A 21,837-nucleotide genomic window follows, 5' to 3' on the forward strand; every position below is an offset into this window, starting at 1 on the left:
AGCGTGCCAGTTCTGGTGTTAAGTGAAGAGAAAACCCTTTGGGAACAGTCACAGAGGGGCTAGGTAGCCAACGAGAAGCTCCAGCTGGAAAGACTGAGAGAATAGTTATTAAATAAATGTATGCTGGGTGAATAAATATTTTATGGATCCAAGCCAAGAGATACACTGGTTAAAAAAAAAAAAAAGAAAAGAAATGGTGCCATTTTTGTTGCTCAAAATTTTTATTTTTTTTCTGAATATTTATATTTATGCTTTTGTCGCTATCCATGCTGTGGCTTTTTAAACCCTTAGCCACTTTGTGGTTCTAGCCCCAATATAATCATCATCCCTTCACTCTTAGAATTCTTCGTCCCTTGTCTCTTTGCCTTTGTAGGGCTTGTATAAAAGGAGGGCCTTGGAAAATCAATACTTCCTGTGAACTGGAGAGACCATCTGAGCAGTGCCCCAAACAGCAGGATTAGGCAGGTAAAACCAGTTGGAGAGCAGATATATTATGATCTCTTGGACCAAGGTAGAGTTGTGTGCATGTCTGAAAGGTCATGCTGACTCACCAATGGAATAAGGATCGTGTAGGTTGACCAGGGTGAGGTAGGACTGTCCACAGGATTGTGTGAGCTGTGGTAGCGGAGGCAGTATATATAACATTCATGGACTAAACACTTAGCTAACTATTTTCCTGAAAATGGTCTATGCTCTAAAAGACGAAGATCTAAGCTTTTCTCCTGCTTTGTTTGTTTTTTTTTTTTAAACTTCTGACGATTCAAGTCACTGCTAAGTCAGTTCTTATGATTTAAAATGAAAGCAAATGGCTATGGTGATGTCGAGAAGACAGCTGACCTGCACCAGTATATTTCAGATTTTTAAATTCTGAGTTAGCTCACCTTATAAAAATACATGTCAATATACTAAATACTCAACAAAGATCCGGGAGGGGGGGGTATTTAAAAATACACTTCTCTTGGATCAGCACCAAAAATATCATTAGTTTTCTGTACAACCCGTTACAAGTTTTTAAGTAGAAGTTAAAATTATTTCTGATAAAAATTACAAACTCCACATAAATCAGTAAAGATACATCCAAACAACTTTCAAACACATTTTGACATCAACGGTAGGCATTTTCACTCGGAAGGGCGTTCGAATGTGTACCACTGAATGTCTGCAGTGAAACTTTTTGATGTCAATTCTGTATCATGGGGATATTTCATATCTCACACAAAGGAGGCACTGGTACTTGGAAAATTATTAGAACCGTTATGACTGAGGTGAAGAATTTGTGCAGCCTTCCACAATTTCAAAGAGGTAGTGATAGACGCTTGTCCTCCGGGCGATATCAAATGCAGTCTCTTCCAAGTTGTTTTTCAGACCTGGTTTGATGTAGCGGTTCATCAGGAGGAGTTCTAGGGTATCTTTGCTGTCTCTGTTCCCGGCAGCAAGATGTAAGGGGGTCAAGAGGCCTTTTGTTTGGGCGTTAATATCTGCGTCATGCTGGAGTAAGAAAGAAGCTACTCTGGTGTTATTCCACTTACAAGCACTGTGCAGGGGTGTCCAGCCATCCACAGTCACCGCGTGGACATCTGCCCCTTGTGCAATCAGCTCACGCACAACATCTAAGTGTCCACTGTAGGCTGCTCGATGAAGAGGGGTATACTCATCTTCATCTCTAGTGTTCACGTGAGTGGACTTTTCAGAAAGTAGTCTCCGCACCGTGGTAAGCTGAGGAGGAAAAGACAACTTAAAAAACCCAGAACAGTCAATGGAGAAAATTAAGCTATCTCGTGGTGTTAGATTTGATGAAGTTCAACATAAACTTCCTTGTCAGCAGATGACTTTAAAATAAAAATGATTTAACATTTCTTTCAGGGGCAACAGATTTTTAAGAATGAACAGTTAGTGTTAGCCAGGCTCTTGCGTCTAAGAATGTGATTCTCTGAATATCAAAACATACATTTACTCCTGGTCCAATTAAGGCTCATTGCGTAAAAGCTTTAGTCCTAGATGAATAATACAGGCTATTGGGTTTAATCCTTTATATTTCATTAGTTAAGAAAACATAATAATTGATTGATTCTTTGACAGGATTACCACACCAATATACACAGTGCGTAAACTTTAAAAAATAAACTTCTTTATCAGAAGACAATGCTACAAGAAATCTAGAGATTAAAGAGCTCAAACTAAAACAACCTTAGAAATGTATTTTCAGGAAGCGATTTTCAGCTTGGTCTTTGGATCTCTGGTGGGATGCAGTGTGCTCTTGGGTTAAAAAGTTATCCAAAAATACAAGACCTTTTTGGTTAGTTTACTAACAGACATGGAGGAACTTAGTGAAATGTGGTAGAAGTGGATGAGTGGGAAGAATAGATTGGATAATATTGGGCAAATGAGTATTCCTGAAACTCATTTTCTTAAACTGTAAAAGGGAATATTATTATCTTGCAGAGATATAGGAGGATTAAATCAAATAATGTAGTAAAAGCACATGGTATATTTAGTATTCAAAACATGTTAATTCCCATCCTCCCTTTTCTAAACCATAGTTGTCTCCAGGATGATCTTAATGACTTAATAGAAATGATTTAAAAATATAGGTGACTTCTTGCCATCTTTATAATTACCCCTTAAACTTCCAAATAATACTGAATAGGATGCTTTCTGGCTTACTATGTACTTTCATGTACATTTCCTCATATGCTCCTCAAAATCCTATATAAAAGATACAGGTATTATGATGGCCACTTTTACAGGTAAGAAAATAGAGGTTCAGAAATGGTGGGATTTGCCCAAAGTTACAAACCAAATAGAGGTTCAGGGATAGGTCTTCTGGCTCCAAATCCAATACTTTTCCTACCATATTATGATTTCCTCTTTAACTGTTTTTTGTTTTGGTTTTTTTACCCGATTTCTTTCAGCAGCCCAAAGAAGCAATTTGCTTGGATCTTTTTCCATTTTTTTTTCTTGCAATTGATACCACTCTTCAGTTTTTTCATCTTGTTCCTCATCTTCGTCAGAATTCCCTACCCAGAGACTTTGGGTACCAGTGGGAATAAGGTGTCCATGCGTTTCCAACAATTCAAGTTGGTTAAAGTGTTCAGAAAAGTCCAAGGAATTTTCTGTATCTGGTTTTCCATCAACATTTACTTTCCCTTTTTCCATTTTTACTGTTATTCTAAATACAAAGCATTTCAAATGCCAGCGTATAATTAATCTTTCTAGTGATGAATTATGTCTGCTTTATTTTATCCATCAAGATCTGGAAACACAAACATAAAAATTATTAGAAAATAGCATAGATAAGTTTTGCAAACACATACCAATAAACTGTCTGAACTTTTTGGATTTATTGGTACTTTACATTCTCTAAATGCTGGAAATGAGATTTCAGTTATCTGTATCTTCAATGGTCTAAAACTTCTTATTTTTTAAGTCCATGGTTATATTTTTCTGAATCTATTGGTTTAGATACTATTGCACTATACTGAGTGATAAATGCTTAAAGCTTCTACATTATAATTTAAAAGAAAGGCACGTTCATGATTTTTATAGACTAGACAAATGATGCAAAGCAGAAACAAAAAAATTTAATTTCTAATAAACTACTTCAAAGACTTAGGCATTCTTAGAGATGGAATAGCCTCAAGGGCATCTGTTCAAATCTCTCATCAATGCAGGTATCTTTATCGTAACGTCTATAATAATTATCCTGTTTCTACTTTGGTAATTTCAGGCTTGGGAAAATTCACTGCTTTAAAAAGGAGTCCCATTCATTGATAGACAACTATAGTTCTCAGTTGGCTTCTTGTTTTGAACTGAATTTTGGCTGTCACTCAACAAATATGAATAGAATGCCTGGTATGTGCCAGTCTCTGGATATTGGGATTCACCAATGAACAAGACCCATGTCTTAACCTCATGAAGCTTATTGTCTAGTGGGGATGACCAGTAATAACAGCATGATCTGTGTTATAACAGGACCTTGTCCAAATACAATGAGTATACAAGAGGGTTATAATTAACCCAGTCCTACAGGATTAGAGAAGGCTTCTTGAAGGAAGTAACATTTATTCAGCTAGGCTGCCATATTAACTTATAAACCAGTATCAGCTTAAAGAGTTACACAGCTTATTAAATCTTAGCCAATTTTTAAAAATGTGACTAATAAATATCTTAAAAATACCATGTCTCTGCCTCCCAATTATATTTGCTGAAATCAGTCTATCAAGGCTCTTCTCAGATGTTATCTCTTTCATTAAATCTTTCCTGAACCTCAAAATGAGATCTCTCTCTGGTAGTTTTTTCTGTGCTACATATTGCTTTGTTTCAGCACTAATCTGTTCTTGTTTTAGTCCCTTAGAAGTTAATAAGCTTAAGGATAGGGTCTGTATTTAACTTATCTCTATGCCCTACTTATACAGAGGGCATTAAGAAGTATTTGTAGTATTAAATTTAATTAAAGCCCTATCACTTGATTTTGTGTGGAATGCAGAAGGGATTGACAGAAGTTCCCGAGTTAGTCATACCCTTAAGATACTAATTTCTTTCTAATTTCACCAGTTAAATAGTATTCAATCCTAATGTGGCATTGGATTTTATTACTAGGGCCAAGAGTACTAAATTCAAGTTTCAATCTATCACTCATAACTAATAACTTCTCTTGTCCTGTTACTTCATTGTAAAATGTAATGACTGTACTAAAGGATTTCCAAGTCCTGCCCAGCTTTTCAGTCTATTGAGAGGCCCCATCAGAACTGCTTTGTGTTTTACAAGTTCTTTTGGAATTTTCACTTTTTATTATTGACCTATTGTTGATACACAATGCTATATTAGCTTCAGGTATACGACACAGTGATTCGACAACTCTATACATTATTCAATGCTCACCACAGTATCCTTTATTACTGACTATATTCACTTATTGATTATACTCCTCACTATATTCCTTGACTATATTCTCTATGCTGTACTTTTCATTTCTGACTTATTTTTTCTATAACTGGTAGTTTGTACCTCCCAAACCTTTCACCTATTTTGTCTATCTGCCTTCCCCTCTCCCCTCTGGCAACCACCAGCTTGTTCTGTATTTATGAACTTTGTATTTAGGAACTCCCATCGGAGTTCTCATCTTTTTCTTTCCTCTCAAACTATTCTCTGAACCTTGCAACACAAAAATGATCATACATCAATTCATTAAACACTTAATAGATACCGAGAAATAATACAAAGTTCATTTAATTATAGCAAATATAGAAACAATAAAGCACATATTTTATCCTCCCCTTTCCTTTCTATAAAAATTCCCTCTCCCCTTTTTAAAGTAAATTCTGAATTTACTGCTTCAGACAGAATAAGTTACGTGTAAAATTTATTTTTAAATTTTAGGTAGATTAAGAGTCAAACCTAGAGTCAAAAAATCGATTAAGATTCTTACTTGACGACATTCCACCAGGAAGAAACATACCCCATGTTTCTTAACAGAACACATTTCGACAGAGATCTAAACCATGTCAACTCCTTACAAAAAACTCAGTGACAGATGGTATCATAAACCCCATTTTACAGGTGAAGGCGCTGAGTTTCGGGTAGATTAAAACAACCTGCCCTAGACTAAGGACCCTTTAATGGCACTGAAAGGTCAGATTTTCTAATTCAAAAGTTTCACTTTATATATATATATATATATAATATATACATATATTATATATATATATATATATATATATACACACACACACACATATACACACTATATTTTACTGCTACGAGCACAAAGTAGTACAGATGTGCTGAACCCAGGGTCCAGAGGCGAAAATAAAGGATGCGGGGAATAAATACAAGGGCCCGAATGCTCTAACTCTGGGGAGTGGGAGTGAGGGAGAAGCCCTCTGGCACCGATTGGTCATTTCACAGGCCCGGAGTCGCGCCTGCGGCCTTCCAAACAGCGAAGAGTGGAGAAGCCGCTCCAGCCCTATCCAGGACCCACGACGCAGCCCGTTCAGCAGGGCTCAGCAGGGGTCGACAGGTGACCCGCCCCTAAGGGCCCACTAGTTTTTAGGTGGCGCGAGGGGACCAAGGAGCGCGGGCCGGGACAAGCAAGAGCTACCCACCTTAAAGAAGGGAAAAATCTCCGCCGCGAACCTCGCTTCCGGGGTCGTCCCTCAGCTTCTCTGGATTGGCTCTCGCATGAGGGCGGGGCTTCGCCGCTACTTTCCCGGCTCCTCACGGCATTTGGTAGCCAATGAGAGCCGGAGAAGACCTGAGTGTCACGTCATCAGTGAGGTATCGCGAGAGAAAGAGCTGCTTTTTCTCTCCCGCCTAATTCAGGTAAGTGGCCCCGCGGGTTCTGAGACCGACGCTCGTGAGTTGCTGTTGCATTTCTCTTCGGGAAGCTCGCTCCTTCTTCCCGGGTAAAAGACACCCTGGGGGCCCGTTGAGGCTTTGGGAGAGTGAGGGTGTGGGATAATTTGGGAAACGTACTGCCTATTTCTGTGGGATCCGGGGAGGAAGCCCTGAGTGGATTGACTCTGGAAAAGAATGGGACGGGTCGGCTAAGTCCTGGAAGGTTCTGGTTCTGGTTTCAGAGTCCGGTGGTGTGTGTGTGTTGAGGCTTGGGATCTCGACCGAACCAGGAGGCCGGTCGTGGGAGGGGTGGTTTCACGGTGGCATACACTCTTGCCCGAATATTTTGGCCATTTCCACTTGCTTTGCAGGCGCCGGGCGTTTTTCTGCGGAGCACGTGTTTCTTTTTATTTACAGTCGTTTTAAAGGTGGGCCCTTCTCTTTTCATAAATTAGACCTTTTCTTTAAACAGCCTTGTGTTTCAGCAGAAAGTATGGGGTCACCTCCATGCTCCAGGGTAGGCTGCACATGTCGTTTAAACATTTCTGCACACCCAGAATTGTTTGTGTGCTAAACCAAAACTGCTGTATGTGACCCTTTTTGCCCATTCATTTGATAGACATTAGTTTCCCATAGTTTAATCATAATGGTGCAATTAGAATGGCACTGGGGATGTGCCATTTTCTATTGTTGGTTTCTTAAGTAAAAATGTAGTAGGTCCTTAGATGAAAATGAGATTCCAAAAATTGGTAGTTTGTTTTTAAAAGAATGTGCGTTTTATAATAATGTAATTTTGCTTTTAGTATTGGGATTTGAAATCGAGTGAGTTCTCTGACTTATTTGAGCACACGACCCAGGAGTACTTGGAGAAAAAACTGGTTCCAGAGGACCTAGACTGACGGTAGAAATGAGTCCTGCAGATGCCCTGTAAGCACTTGTCTTCTGGAATCTTTTTTGTTGCTTTGGATTTCTAAAGCCCGTCAACTAAGATCGCCGTAAAAGAAAACTTATTTAATAAATTGGCAGTAAATAAAGAGCTTACCTATGAACAGAAATGTTAGTGATCAAAAAACATTTAGAATGTTAAAAAAAAATTACTATTGTATGTTTACTAACTTAAAGATAATATTCACCTATAGGTTGAAGCCTTGCAGTAACTTGGTGTATTACTTTAGTATATAAGTTTATATTCTTAGGTTTTGTCTTAAAATAGTGAAGCTATAAATATTTTTGAGCTTTTGTGAGGAAGTCTTAACTAGTCAGTGCAAGCCTATTTAAACAGTAAATTGCTCTAGCATTGAATCAATTGGAAATGAATCTGAGTAAAATGAAAATCAATAAAAGAATCAGAAGTTGTGTGGGAAAAGCATTAGATTTGGTGTCTAATTTCAGTTCCTTGGTTAATACTGTGTGACCTGGGGCAAATTAGCAGTTCTCTGAACCTTGCCTCAATTTCCTTATCTTATATATATAATTGGAACAAAATTGCCTTTCTCAGATTAATTTAAATGTTTAAATGAGAGAATTCATTTGAAAATACTTCATAAAACGCTATGTATTTTGTAACATAAATTGCTAGGGTAATGTGATCTTGAAAATATTCTGATCAGCCTGTGTGTGTGGCAATTAAAACTGTGTGCGTATATATCACCTTTGAAGTTTCTGAAGAGAAACCTTTTTCTGGAAAAATCTTATATATAAAGATTTCAATTTTGGAGATATATGTGAAAGTTTTTTTAAGTTCCTTGTGGTTTAATGAAAATAGCCTGAGTGGTTAAATCCTGTTTCTTCCACTTAGTTGTGCAATAAATCATTTAATTTCTCTGTTTTGTGTTCTCATTTTTCAGAGACAGTAAATACCTACCTCTTTACATGTGGAAGTTGAGATGAGATCATAAATCCCTAAGTACTTTTTTAAAAAGAGTTAAAAGTTACGTTAAATTTAGGAAAGCCGTAATAACTACTACGTTGCTGCTTCACATGAAAGTACCTTTGAATACCACCAAATTCAAATGGACTTGTAAATAATTCTGTTTTGTTACTTGGCCAAATTTGTTAATGAAACACTAACTTTGTATAGAGAGTAGAGTCAAGCAAGTGTCTTCTGGGACTGCAGTGTAAGCTTATTAGCTTATGAGGATAAAAGAAGGGCTTTTTAAATGAACCGGTCAAGTATGATTTTCCTGGATGAGTACAAAATAGATAAACAGCGGGTTTAGATATGGGGTCAAATCCTCTTGGTTTTTTTGCTCTGGAATAGAATTCGAAAACAACCAGGCTCCCAGGTCCAAGGTAAAAAGGAGTATATAAAACTGATTGTAACAAGGTTATACTTTTTTGAAGGAGTCACAGAACCTTTTTAAAATTCATATGTTCTGTTTTGAATTAGTGGTAGGCAAACTATGTAATGTTAAAGATCTATTGGATGCTTTACATTTTCAGACCTATTTTGAGGCTAGAAAAGCGATTTTACTACATAACTGTTCTTATTTCACAAATTTAGGTTTTAATTGGTTTGAGCATACTCTTATTGTATTGAAATGTTTCTTTTTTAATACAGTGACGATGAAAATACATTTAAAATCTTAGTTGCAACAGATATTCATCTGGGATTTATGGAGAAAGATGCAGTCAGAGGAAATGACACATTTGTAACCTTTGATGAGATTTTAAGACTTGCCCAGGAAAATGAAGTGAGTTGGGTTTACATTTTTCAGTTTCTGCTATGTTCTTTTAGTCAATAGGCTCATTGCTTTCTTAAAGTTGGAGGTTGGTTTTACAGGCTCATGTGCCTACGTTGCTTGCTTAAATGTCAATATACGAAAAGCCTAAAGCAGATTTTGAGTGCCTTGTCACCTTAATTCAGGTAGGAGCTACTTTTGTCAGAGGTTTGTAAAAGTTTACAAATATTTATGGGGTGTTTACAGAGTGCTGGATCCTGTGGCAGTTTCTATTTGAAATGGAAAGATGACTGTCGTAGTTTCTGCTTTCTAAGAACATAAAGCGTAACAGGATGTAAGATTTAGACAAATGTCCATAATGCTCAGGTGCAAGGTCTTAATGTGGTAGGAACCGTAAGAAAATTATCAGCAGCCTTTCCTGGGAGTTTAGACATAGAAAAGATCACATAGAGGATAGCAAGATCAGTTTAATGAACGAGATGGCATTTAACTTGGGCTTTGAAGGATGGGTAGGCTTTTGATGGGTGAAGAGCATAGAGAATGTACATTTCCCAGGAAGAAGGGCACCGAGGTGAGACAATATGAGAGGTATGTTAAGGGCACAACAAGTCAGTTTTGCTCATTTGTAGGCCATTTATTAGAAAATATGCTGAAAGACTAAGACATGAGTTGAGCTGCGTCAAAGAAGGCTTCAAATGCCAGATTGAGGAGTTTGTGCCCAATTCATTGGAAAATCTTTGGGCAACCGGGTATAGCATGAATTGAATACCGGTTTGAGGCTTTTTTAAAGTAGTGGCATGGGATGGAAAAAAAGGAAGTGAATGCCAGAGGTATTTCAAAGATTGGATTTGAATACTTTGGGGGTGGGTTGTGGGAAAGGGAAGGGACAGTGACTGGAGTATGTTAAGTTTGGGCAGATGGTGGTACCAGTAATAGAAATAGGTTCTAAATAAGGATGAGGTACTTCTTTATGTGGGAAGGTAATGAATTCTGATTTAGATCGAGTTGGGAGATTCCAATAAGACATTCAGGTCAATATTCCAGTAGACAGTTGAGATGTCCTGCTGGACATTTCGGAAGAGAGCTGGGGAGAACATAAATGCTTATGATTTACAAATTAGTATCTCTAACCTTGACTTTTCTTCAGTGTTCAGTTTATCTGCAAGTCTTTTGGTTCTTCCTCCCGAATGTATATGGAAACTGTTGTTTTTGTGCCTATATATTTAGCCCCAAACTTCTATCATATTTTGCTGTAGTAGCTCCCCATGGGTCTTTCTGTTTGCATTCTTTTTCCCTACATCTGTTCAGCATAGCAGCCAAAATGAACTTTGAAAATCATAAATTAGATCGTACCACTCTGCTGCTTAAAATCTTCCAAGTGGCCTTCTAGTGAATCTAAAATAAAATTCAAATTACAAGGCTCAAGTTGGTCTGGCCTCTGCCGGGAGACTTCTACAACTGTCTGCCTTGTTCAGTGTGTTCCATCCACATTGGCATTTCTGCTCTGGGACCTTTGCACGTCAGGTCTCTCTGCTTGGAGCACATTTTACCTTTGGGAGAGGTCTTCCCGGATATCTCCAAACACTCTTATCAATTATTCTGTTTATTTTTTTCATCACACCATCTGAAATAATATATTGAATTGTTTACTTGTTGACTATTGACCTTCCTCCACTAGAAGGTAAACTCCATGAGAGGGAAAAATCTTTTCTGCTTATTCATGCTGTATCTTAATATCTAGGAAGGATCTAGCAAGCAGTAGGTAGCTTTTAACAAATTTGTTAATGAGGGGCACCTCAGTTGGTTAAGCATCCGACTTCAGCTCAGGTCATGATCTCACGGTTTGTGAGTTCAAGCCCCACGTCAGGCTCTGCTGACAGCTCAGACCCTGGAGCCTGCTTCAGATTCTGTGTCTCCCTCTGTCTCTTTCCCTCCCCCACTCATGCTCTCTCCGTCTCTCTCTCAGAAATAAACATAAAAAAAAGTAATAAATTTGTTAATGAATGAAAGAATGTCTAGTAATATCTCTTTTTTTTTTTTTTAATTTTTTTAACGTTTATTTATTTCTGAGACAGAGAGACAGAGCATGAGCAGGGGAGGGGCAGAGAGAGACACACACACAGAATCTGAAACAGGCTTCAGGCTCTGAGCTGTCTGCACAGAGCCCGACACGGGGCTCGAACTCATGGACTGCAAGATCATGACCTGAGCCGAAGTCGGACATTTAACCGACTGAGCCACCCAGGTGCCCCAGTGATATCTCCTTTTAAGATGACTTCCTCTTTCCCTGAGGTCAGGGAAACTTATAGCCAAAGGATGTCTGTTTCCTGCCAGAAAAGCTTGTGTTTTTTCTTTTAGTACTAAAATACTTCTTTTCCTGGGCATAAGCTTCTTTCTTCTACTTTGTCTTTTGCTTCCCTTCTATTTTCTCAGTTCCCTTCCTGCATCCCTTAAGTTTAACACTCCCCTCCCACAGCCCCATGCTAGTATTTTATTTACTTTTTCCCTTAGTTTGTATTTAACAAAGTATTTACTATTGAAATCTAAATTTTTCCTAACTTTAAGTGCCCTACTTTGTGTGTCTGTGCCATCAAATTTGCCTTATTTCTACTCCTTAATTCCTTGGAGCCCTTTTTTTTTTTTTTTTTTTTTAACTTCTAACAGTATCAGTCTCAGAAATATTGCAAGCATAATACAAAGAATTCCTTACCTTTCACCCAGAATTTCCTACATCTTACCCCATTTGCTTTATTCTGTCTCTTTACACACACACACACACGCACACACACTTTTTCTGAACCATTTGAGAGTCATTGCATATGTAACCACAGTGCACTTATCAAAACCAGGAAATTAATACCGATTCGATACTTAGATAACTTCAAGATGTTGCTGATTGTCTCAGTAATGTCTGTTACAGCAATCTGGGGGCAGGGTGGCAGAGTCCAGGTCCTACCCAGGGTTACATTTTGCATTTAGTTGTCATGTCTCCTTAGTTTCTTGTAATCTGGTACATTTCCTCAGTCAGACTGTGTTTTTCATGACCCAGACATTTTTGAAAAGTACAGGCTAGTTACTTTGTAGAATGTTCCTCAGTTGGATTCGTCTGATATTGCCTCATGACTGGATTCACTTTGTGGCAGGAAGACCATAGAAACAAGGTGTGTCCTTTTTCAGTGTTGCCTGGAGTCACCAGCTTTTAAAAATATTAAAATTTTTTTTTTATTTGTGGTAAAATACACCTAACAAAATTTACCATCTTCAGTGTCTTTAAGTGTAGACTTTAACAGCATTAGGCACATTGACGTTGCTGTGTAACCAATCTCCAGAACTCTTCCTCTTGCAAAAGTGAAACTGTACCATTTAAACAACCACTCCACCTCCTGCCTGAAATGTTTTCTGTGTTCCTTTTGTTTTTCTCTATGCTGTTGATTGTGATGATTTTCTTCCTTTATTCAAATCGTGTTCATTTTTGAAGACCTAGCTTAAGTCCCACATTTTTATTGAAGCTCCTCTGACTACTCTAAGATGGAAAACTTTTCCCTTCTTTCCTTTTAGATTCTTTGGCCGGGCTAATAATTAAATTGACCTAAGACACATTAACAGGAGAAAACCAAATTTTGTATGTATAGGAGTCTCATAAAAATATGAGACTCCCCAGCAGTCAGGTAATCGAGCCTTATATACCAATCCTGAGCTAAAGAGAAAGGAGGTAGAGGTCTGGGGTTTCAAGGGAGGGAGATGATTCATGGGAAGATGGGAAGAGCAAATGTTGGTCATGCCACGTATAGAAGTCTTGTGTGTGGGTGCCTGGGTGGCCCAGTCTGTTGAGCATCTGGCTCTGGATTTTGGCCCAGGTCATGATCTCACAGTGACGTCCAGCCCCGCGCGTCAGGCTCTGCACTGAGCATGGAGCCTGCTTAAGATTCTCTCTCTGTCCCTTGGCCCCTCCCCACCGCTCAGGCTCTCTCTCTCTAAAATTAAAAAAAAAGAGAGAGAAGTCTTTCTGATATAAAAAGTTCTCTCTGATAATAGCTCTCTTCCTGGTATAGGCCCCAGTCAGTTCTTTGAGGTAGTTAGGGGAAGTTTAAAAAAAGCTATTCCTGAGTCTACTAAGTCATAATTGCCTTTAGCTCCAGTCCATGTGCCAAAGTGACACTTTCGGGAGTGGTGTATTCTCCCCCTCACTACTGTAGCCTAAGTGATCTGGGTTCTTTTGTATAATTAAGAACTTAATCAAGTTTCTTTAGGTAGATTATATACTTCTTGAAAGCATGCATGTTGGGCTTTTTTCTGTATAATTTCTTTATTCTCTTGTTTCTAGAATGCTCTTCCTTAAAGTCTCATTTATTCTTAATAGGGTAACCTAAATGCTACCATGTTGGCACTTTTTAAAAAAATTTTTTTAATGTTTTTTTACTTTTAAGAGAGAGAGAGAGAGACAGAAGCATGAGCAGGGGAAGGGCAGAGAGACACAGAATCTGAAGTGGGCTCCAGGCTCTGAGCTGTCAGCACAGAGCCCGATGTGGGGCTCGAACTCACAGACCATGAGATCGTGACCTGAGCTGAAGTCGGACACTTAACTGACTGAACCACCTAGGGGCCCCTTGGCACATTTCCTTCTGCACGCATTGTCCTCAGATGACTTCTTCCCTTCAGTTAGAATTAACTGTAGTGTCATTGCTGCTCCTGGTTTGTTTATATACTCCTTCTAGTGCGTGTCTGAGTCTGACTTACGTTCAGATGCATAGCCGTTTGTCTCTTCCACTAGATTCTGAACATACTTAGGAAAGGAATTGTATTTTATTCGTCATTGTATCCTCAGGGCCCAGTACAGGGAATTGTACATTGTCAGTCCTGGACATCATCTGTTCTGTAGATTGCAGTTTCCTTAGGTGGCAGTGCCTGTGTGAGCCCTAAATAATTGTTGAATGAATTGAATGAGTAATCTAAATTGAATTGGCTATCTTGTCCGTAGGTTCCATTAAAGTTCTAAATTTATGTTTAATTTGAATAACAAAAGATAGTGATTACTCTGGGTAGCATGAGTTAGAGGTTTGGTGTAATAATTTGAAGATGGCTTTTTTTTTTTAATGTTTATTTACTTTGATAGAGCCCATGTGCATGTGGGGGGGTGGGGGAGGTAAGGAGGGGCAGAGAGGGAGAGTAAGAATCCCAAGCAGGTTCCATGCTGTCAGTGCAGAGCTCCATGTGGAGTTCAGTCTCAGAAAACTGTGAGATCATGACCTGAGCCAAGATCAAGAGTTGGATGACCAACTGAGCTACCCAGGCACCCCAAAGATGGTTTTTTTTGAAGGTGGCCTAGGAACCTAAGTTGGAGTCAAAGTAATCAACAGACTGCAAGCTCTTTAAATAAATAAAATATAAAATTTTGAATCTCCATACACATCAGTATCTTTTATGAGATTTTTTTCTACTTCTTTAATCTATAGTTTTAACATCTTCCCCTATAAAACATACTAATTTTCACACTATTTTCTGTTGATTAGGTGGATTTTATTTTGTTAGGTGGTGATCTTTTTCATGAAAATAAGCCCTCAAGAAAAACATTACATACCTGCCTCGAGTTACTGAGAAAATATTGCATGGGTGATCGTCCTGTACAGTTTGAAATTCTCAGTGATCAGTCAGTCAACTTTGGTTTTAGTAAGTAAGTATATTTAAATGCTTAAGTGAATGTTTTCTTTTGTGTAATATTTTCTGTGAAAGACAAACACGTTAACAATTAGCTATTTGACCTTCACTATGAGCTATTTTCATAGTAAGTGTAATTCTTTGAATTTTCTGTATGTCATTGTGTTAATTTGTATTTCCCTAATTAATAGTGGGACTGAGAATTTTCTTAAATTTCTGTTGTACATTTTGGTATCCTGCTCTGTGCATACCCTTTGCCCATTTTAAAAATTGGGATTTTTGTCTTTTCCTATTCAATTTGCAGAAGTTATTCATATATTCTAGAGGCTAAGCCTTTGTTAAGCATGAATTTTTTTCTATCCAATCCGTGAATTGTCTTTTGACTTTTTTTATGGAGACTTTTGTTGACAAATACAGTACTTAATTTCGATGTAGTATCATTCTTTTTCCTTAATATTCATACTTTGGGGACTGACTGATGATAGTCACCTAGAACCCCATGTTGTAAAGATAGTCTCGTGGTTTTTCTTAAGCATTGCACAGGATACCGTACTATATGTGGTTGAAATGTTCTCTCAGTTTCCTCACACTGTGCCAGCTTTTCCGTCTTTTCTTACCTTTCATTTCCATGGTACTTCTGAAGTATACTGGTCAGTCATTTTGTAGATTGTCCCTCAATTTGGGTTTTTCTTGTGATTAGACCAGGATTAAGGGTTTTCAGGAAAGAATATTCCACAGAGGTGAAGTGCTCTCTCATAGCATATCTGGAGTACATGCTATCAAGTTGGCTAATTACTGGTGAGGATAACCTTAATCTCTTGGTTAAGGTGGTGCCTGCCAGGTTTCTCTGCTGTCAAGTTAGGATTTTTCCCTTTTCATCCACTCTTCATTAGAAGTGAGTTGCTAAGTCTAGCCCACACTCAGAGGGATTTAAGTGTCACTTCCTGTAGAGAGGAAAGAGTATCAAAGGAGATGGGCATATTAAAACTACTGTAGTCATTAGTAAGTATTTTGGGGGAGATATTTGAAGCTGTGTACCTATTTATTCTGTGTCGCCTTAAAGTTTGTCCACTAATTTTAACATTCGTCAGTGGCTCTTGCCTATAGCAATTTTAACTGTGGTGTTCTAATGCTGATTTTCCATTTCCCACATTTTTCTGCATTTATTAATTAAAATTCTTCTGTAAGGAAGATTTGTCCCTTGTCCCCCACTTGTTAATTTATTGACTCAGCTATCAGAAGGAACTTCTTCAATTGTCTATATCAATATGAACTCATTTTTTCCCTTTGTGTTGTAATTTAATGCAATTGTAATCTGTTTTGTTGCTCAGATGATTTGTATGAAGGTTAGCCATTGGGTACTTTTTCAGATTGGCTCCTCTCTCCTTTTGACTTACCCTCGTTTCCCCCTCCATTTCCTATTTTTTGGCATTAGAAGATGCTCCAGATGAATTGTTTTCCCTTCCCTAGCTTTAGACTCATCCATTTCTTCAAGGAGTCCTGGTTCCTTTGGAAAAGGTATTTGAAAGCCCAAACCTAGATGCTAGGCTTGCACATTGCTGTCACCTTGTCACTGCTTCTAGGGTCTCTCAGTGCCCAGAGCTAAGAAACAGATGCATGTATACTAATCTATTAAAATGGACCTATCTGGGTTTGTTTTTTATCTATTTAACTATCTGTATTTTTTCTTTCTCTTTTTATCATGTTTGTTTATTTTGAGAGAGTGTGTGTGTGTGCAAGCAAGTGGGGGAGGGGCAGAGAGAGAGGGAAACAGAATCCGAAGAAGGCTCCAGGCTCTGAGTTATCAGCGCGGAACCCGACACGGGGCTTGAACTTACGAGTCTGAAATCATGACCTGAGCCGAAGTTGGACGCTCAACCGACTGAGCCACCCAGGCACCCCTAACTATCTATAATTTTTTCAAATGAGTTCATGTTGGGAGGTAAATTTTTAGAGATTTTTGTATGTGAGAAAATGGCTGTATTTAACTTTGCTCTGGGTTGATAGTTTAGCAGAGTGTAGAATTGGATTTTAAAAGTACCTATGGTTTTTAACAACATATGTCGTTGTTTTTAAGAAATCTGTTCAGTATCTTTACCTGTCTCCTATTCAGATCCAGAACGTTAGCGTTTTCTTCTTTCTCTCATCTTATTTTTAAACTGCTCCCCTCACCTTTGCAGACCTGTTTACCTGTTTCTTTGCTCACTGTTGTTGCTTCTTGCATTTCATTTTTTCCCTCTGGATTCCGTTTTCTTCTTTCTAAAGTACTGTTTTCAGTAGTTTTTTCATTGAGTGCAGTGAGTAGTAAACTCTTATTTTTTGGTTGCTGTTGAGAAGTCTGCTATCACTGTAGTTGCTGGAAAAACAGTGTAATATAGTGATTAAAAGCATGGATTCTGGTACCAAACCATGTGAATTCATGTCTTGGCTCTACTTTACCTTACTTTTATATAGTGATGATGTTACAGAGTTGTTGTGAGGAGTAGTGGAGTTAATAAGAAAATTGCTTAGAATAGCAACTGGCAGAAAGAAAATTCTCAGGTAACTATTAAATTTTCTCATTGTCCTTAGCATTTCACAGTCTTACTAGGACATATTTAGTTGTGGATTTAGTTCTAATTGTTCTGCTTGGGTATCCTCATGCATTTCAATCTAAGGATTATTTTTTTCAGTAATTTTAGGAAGTTCTTAACCATTACATTTTCAAACATTGTTGCCTATTCTTTCTCTTTCTGAATATTATTTATATCTCTTACTGTTTTTGTTATATTGCGTATTACTTTATCTCTTCGTGCTGCATTCTGAATAATTTCCCCTTTTAGTTTACTAGTTCACATAGAAAAATAGACAAAAGAAAAGGTAGGAGAAGTCTGAAAGAGAAAACCGCTAAATAATGACTAGCCCTATTACATATTAAAGTATATTAAGCCACATTAACAAAATGAGGGATGAAAATTATATTATCATCTGAATAGATGCAGAAAAAGCATTTGACAAAATTTAGCATCCTTTTATGATTAAAAACTCCCCCAACAAAGTGGGCATAGAGGGAACATACCTCAATGTAATAAAAGCCGTATATGACCCAACCCACAGCTAACATCATACCCAGTGGTGAAAAGCTGAAAACTTTTCTTGTAAGATTCGGAATAAGGCAAAGATTCCCACTCTCACCATTCCTATTCAACATCATATTAGAAGTCTTAGCTTGAGCAGCTGGGCAAGAAAAAGAAATAAAAGATATCCAAATCAGAAAGAAGGAAGTGAAGTTGTCTCCAATTGCAGATGATAATGTTATATGTAGAAAATGTGAAAGACTCCCCCCAAAAACTATTAGAACTCATAAATGAATTCAATAAAGGCCCAGGATACAAAATCGGTAGACAGAAATCAATTGCATTTCTATATACTAACAATAAGCTATCAGAAAGAGAAACTAAGAAAAGAATAGGAAAAGAAAAAGTAAAATACTTAGGAATAAATTTAATCAAGGAGGCAGAAGAGCTATACACTGAACTATAAGACATTGGTGAAGGAAACTCAAGACACAAAAAATGGAGAGATATTCTGTGCTGGTGGATAAGAAGAATGAATATTGTTAAGCTGTCCCTATTACCCAAAGTGATCTATAGATTCAGTGTAACTCCTACCAAAATTCTAACGGTTTTTTTTCATAGAAATAGAAAAAACAATCCTAAAATTTGTATGGAACCACAAGACCCAAAATATCCAAAGCAGTCTTAAGAAGAAAGACAAAGGTGGAAGCATCACCCTTGCTGATTTCAAACTATGTTACAAAACTATAGTAATCAAAACAATGTGGTTTGGGCATAAAAATAAGACATCTAGGTTAGTAGAACAGAATAGAGAGTACAGAAATAAACCCATGCATGTTTGGTCAATTAATTTATGACAGAGGAGCCAAGAATATACAATGGGGGAAAGAAGAGTCTCTTCAATAAATGGTACTGGGAAAACTGGACAGCCACATACAAAAGAATGAAGCTGTCCCCTTTATACCATACACAAAAATCAACTCAAAATGGATTAAAGACTTGAATGTGAGACCTGAAATTGTATAACTTCTAGAAGAAAGCATGGGGAGTAAGCTCCTTGACATCATTCTTGGCAGTGATTTTTTTTTTTTTTTTGGATTTGAAAACAAAAGGAAAAATAAACAAGTGGAACTATGTCAAATTAAGCTGCTGCATAGTGAAGGCAACCATCAACAGAATAAAAAGGGAACCTGCGGGATGGGAGAAAATATTTCTAAGTCATAAATCTGATGAGATGTTAACATCTAAAATATGTAAAGAACTTCTATAACTCAATCGCAAAAACAAAAACAAAAGAAGACCAAAAATCCAATCCAATTAAAAATAAGCAAAGAAACCAAAGACATTTTTCTGAAGACATACAAATGACCCAACAGGTATATGAAAAGGTGCTCAAAGTCACTAGTCATCAGGGAAATGCAAATTAAAACCACAATGAGATATCACCTCACACATGGCTATCATCAAAAAATAAGAACAAAAAAATAAGAACAAATGTTGAGGAGGATGTGGAGAAAAGGGAACCCTTGTATACACTGCTGGTGGGAATGTAAATTGACTTAGCCACTATAGAAAGCAGTATAGAGGAGCCTCAAAAAGTTAAAAAAAAATAGAACTACCATCGATTAAGCAATCCTTCTGGATATGCATCGAAACGAAATGAAGAACAGGCTCTCAAAGAGGTAATCTGCATTCCCGAGTTCGTTGTAGCATTATTCACAACAGCCAAGATACAGAAACAACCTAAGTGCCTCTCCATGGATGAATGGGTAAAGATGGATTAAGATGATGTGGCGTGTAATATGAATATGAAATACTATTCAACCATGAACATCTTACCATTTGCAGCATGGATGGAGCTTGAGGGCATTACGCTATTAAATAAGTCAGACAAAGAAAAATACTGTGTAACATCACTTAGCATGTAGAATCTAACAAAACTGAACTTGGGAACAGTGTAAAATGGTAGTTATCCAGGGCCAGGACTTGAGGGAAGGGTAGATGTTGATCAGAGTATTAAGTTGTAGTTACAAGATGAGTAAGTTCTAAGGATCTGATGTACAGCATAGTGCTTATAGTTGGTAATATTTTATTTTATACTTGAAAGTTTCTGTGAGTACATTTCAAATAATCTTGTCACACACAAAAAAAATGGGTGTGATGCAAGTGTTAGCCAAGTTGTAGCGGTTATTTTGCAATATATGTCTTCAAATAATACATTGTATAGCTTAAAGTTCTACAATGCTCTATGTCAATTATTTCATAATAAAGTTAGAAAAAATATAATGCCTCAATAACTAAAAATGTAATATGACTTATGAATTGGTAAGCAGGTAAGTGAAAGAGTAAAGAGATCCAGAAATAGACTCCGTACATGTAGGAATTTAATATTTGGAGAAGGTGGTGTCATATCTCTAGGGAAAGTATGGATTATTCAATAAGTGTACTAGAAGAAACTATTAGACATTTTTTAAAAATGTAGATATGGGAAAGGCTTTTCTGTGTATGATACAAGCTGAGAAGCCATAAAAGTAAAATTGATGTTAGTCTTTGTAAAAGTAAATTTCTGCAGGGCAAATACCGCCTAGAACAGAGTCAAAAGTCAGAGTTAAGGTAGGGAGAATATTTGCAATGGATTGCAAATTAAGGTCTAATTTCCCCAATAGATAAATAGTTCTTTTGAGCCCATTAAAAAATCCAAGAGTTAATAAAAACATACATGAAAAATACATAGTTCACAGAAAAAGTGACACTTGGACATATTAAAAGAATATGAAAAATACAAAATGGAGTCCATAAGAAAGATACTAAGTTAAGCTCTACTGAGATATTTTTCTGTTGTCAGATTGGCATAGATCAGTGATTCTCAATTCCAGGGGCACATTGTAGTTACCTAGAAATCTTTCAAAAAAAAAAAAAAATGATGACAATCTGTAGGCCAGTTACTCTCTGTGTCATGGGCATTGATAGATCTTAAAAGATTCCTAGATAATTCTAACATACCGCTAGGGTTTAGAACCCTTGGCATAGGTTTATTTTCTTTTTAAGTTTATTTTAATTTTTGAGAGAGAGAGAGAGAGTGAGCAGCACAAGAAGGGGGGCGGGGGCAGAGAGAGAGGGAGACAAAATCCAAAGCCAGGCTCCAGGCTCTCAGTGTCCTCACAGAGCCCGATGCGGGCTCATACCCATGAGCCGCAAGATCATGACCTGAGCCAAAGTCGGACACAACCGACTGAGCCACCCAGGCACCCCAACTGCTGGCATAGATTTAAAAGCTTCATAGCTTATGTTGATGGAATAAAGGGAAAAGTTGTCTCTCATGCATTGCTGTTGTATTGTGTGTAAATTTGTCCAACTTCTTTAGACAGAAATTGGAAGTATTTCCAAATTTACAAATTCATTCTTGTCCTTTTTTTAAAAAAATTTTTTTTTTAATGTTTATTTATTTTTGAGACAGAGAGAGACAGAGCATGAATGGGGGAGGGGCAGAGAGAGAGGAAGACACAGAATCGGAAGCAGGCTCCAGGCTCTGAGCCATCAGCCCAGAGCCTGACGCGGGGCTCAAACTCATGAACCGTGAGATCGTGACCTGAGCTGAAGTCGGACGCTCAACCGACTGAGCCACCCAGGCGCCCCATATATATTCTTGTCCTTTAACTAAATACCCTTGTGGATATTTTCTTATATTTGCACAAGGGCAACTTGGTACAAGAGTACTCACTGTAGCATTATTTGTAAAGCAAAAACACTGGAAATGGTCTAAATGTCCATTGGTAGGTAACTACTTAAACACATTCTGATAGCCCATTCGATGGTGTACTGTCCCACCAGAGAATGCACAAGGAAGCTCTTTATGTACTGATGTAGAATGATTTCTAAAACATTAAATGAAAAAGCAGAGTGCAGAAATCTGTATTACACTACTATTTGTATAAGAAGGGAGAAGATGCCATTTATTTGCTATGAAGGTATAAGATATTTTTGCAGAGATACACTATGAAGTTTCTAATGGCATCTGCCTCTGAGAGGAGGAGCTGGCTGACTCCAGGGGCAGGAGTGGGTGGGAGACTTTGTTTTTTGGTTTTTGTTTTTTGAGAGCAGGGGAGGGG

The 21,837-nt window shown here is 37.6% G+C and overlaps 2 protein-coding genes across 5 annotated transcripts in view; one reads left to right on the forward strand and one right to left on the reverse strand.

Annotated features, from left to right (window-relative positions):
* Positions 1 to 202: 202 nt before the first annotated feature.
* On the reverse strand, positions 203 to 6,170 carry ANKRD49 (ankyrin repeat domain 49). The gene is made up of 3 exons (XM_047071641.1): positions 6,105 to 6,170; positions 2,899 to 3,253; positions 203 to 1,716 (listed from the first exon to the last, which is right to left on the reverse strand). Exons 2-3 carry the CDS (start codon positions 3,154 to 3,156, stop codon positions 1,255 to 1,257), a joined length of 720 nt encoding a protein of 239 aa, XP_046927597.1. The 5' UTR covers positions 3,157 to 3,253; positions 6,105 to 6,170; the 3' UTR covers positions 203 to 1,254.
* A 177-nt stretch (positions 6,171 to 6,347) lies between these two features.
* Positions 6,348 to 21,837, forward strand: part of MRE11 (MRE11 homolog, double strand break repair nuclease) — a 75,563-nt gene continuing 60,073 nt past the window's right edge. The window contains exons 1-5 of one of the 4 annotated variants that reach the window (XM_047071016.1): positions 6,348 to 6,404; positions 6,708 to 6,764; positions 7,140 to 7,263; positions 8,897 to 9,029; positions 14,528 to 14,688. In XM_047071016.1, the coding sequence (XP_046926972.1) occupies positions 7,244 to 7,263; positions 8,897 to 9,029; positions 14,528 to 14,688 (314 nt within the window). In that variant the 5' untranslated portion in view covers positions 6,348 to 6,404; positions 6,708 to 6,764; positions 7,140 to 7,243. Of the gene's footprint in view, positions 6,765 to 7,139; positions 7,264 to 8,896; positions 9,030 to 14,527; positions 14,689 to 21,837 lie in introns of those variants that run through there. The other 3 variants (XM_047071017.1, XM_047071015.1, XM_047071018.1) reach the window with 3 other exon arrangements.

The sequence above is a fragment of the Lynx rufus genome, unplaced genomic scaffold (assembly GCF_022079265.1).
Source record: "Lynx rufus isolate CCGP_SWC_20201006 ecotype Redwood Valley unplaced genomic scaffold, mLynRuf1.p SCAF_9, whole genome shotgun sequence".
In the NCBI taxonomy this organism is placed as follows: domain Eukaryota; kingdom Metazoa; phylum Chordata; class Mammalia; order Carnivora; family Felidae; genus Lynx; species Lynx rufus.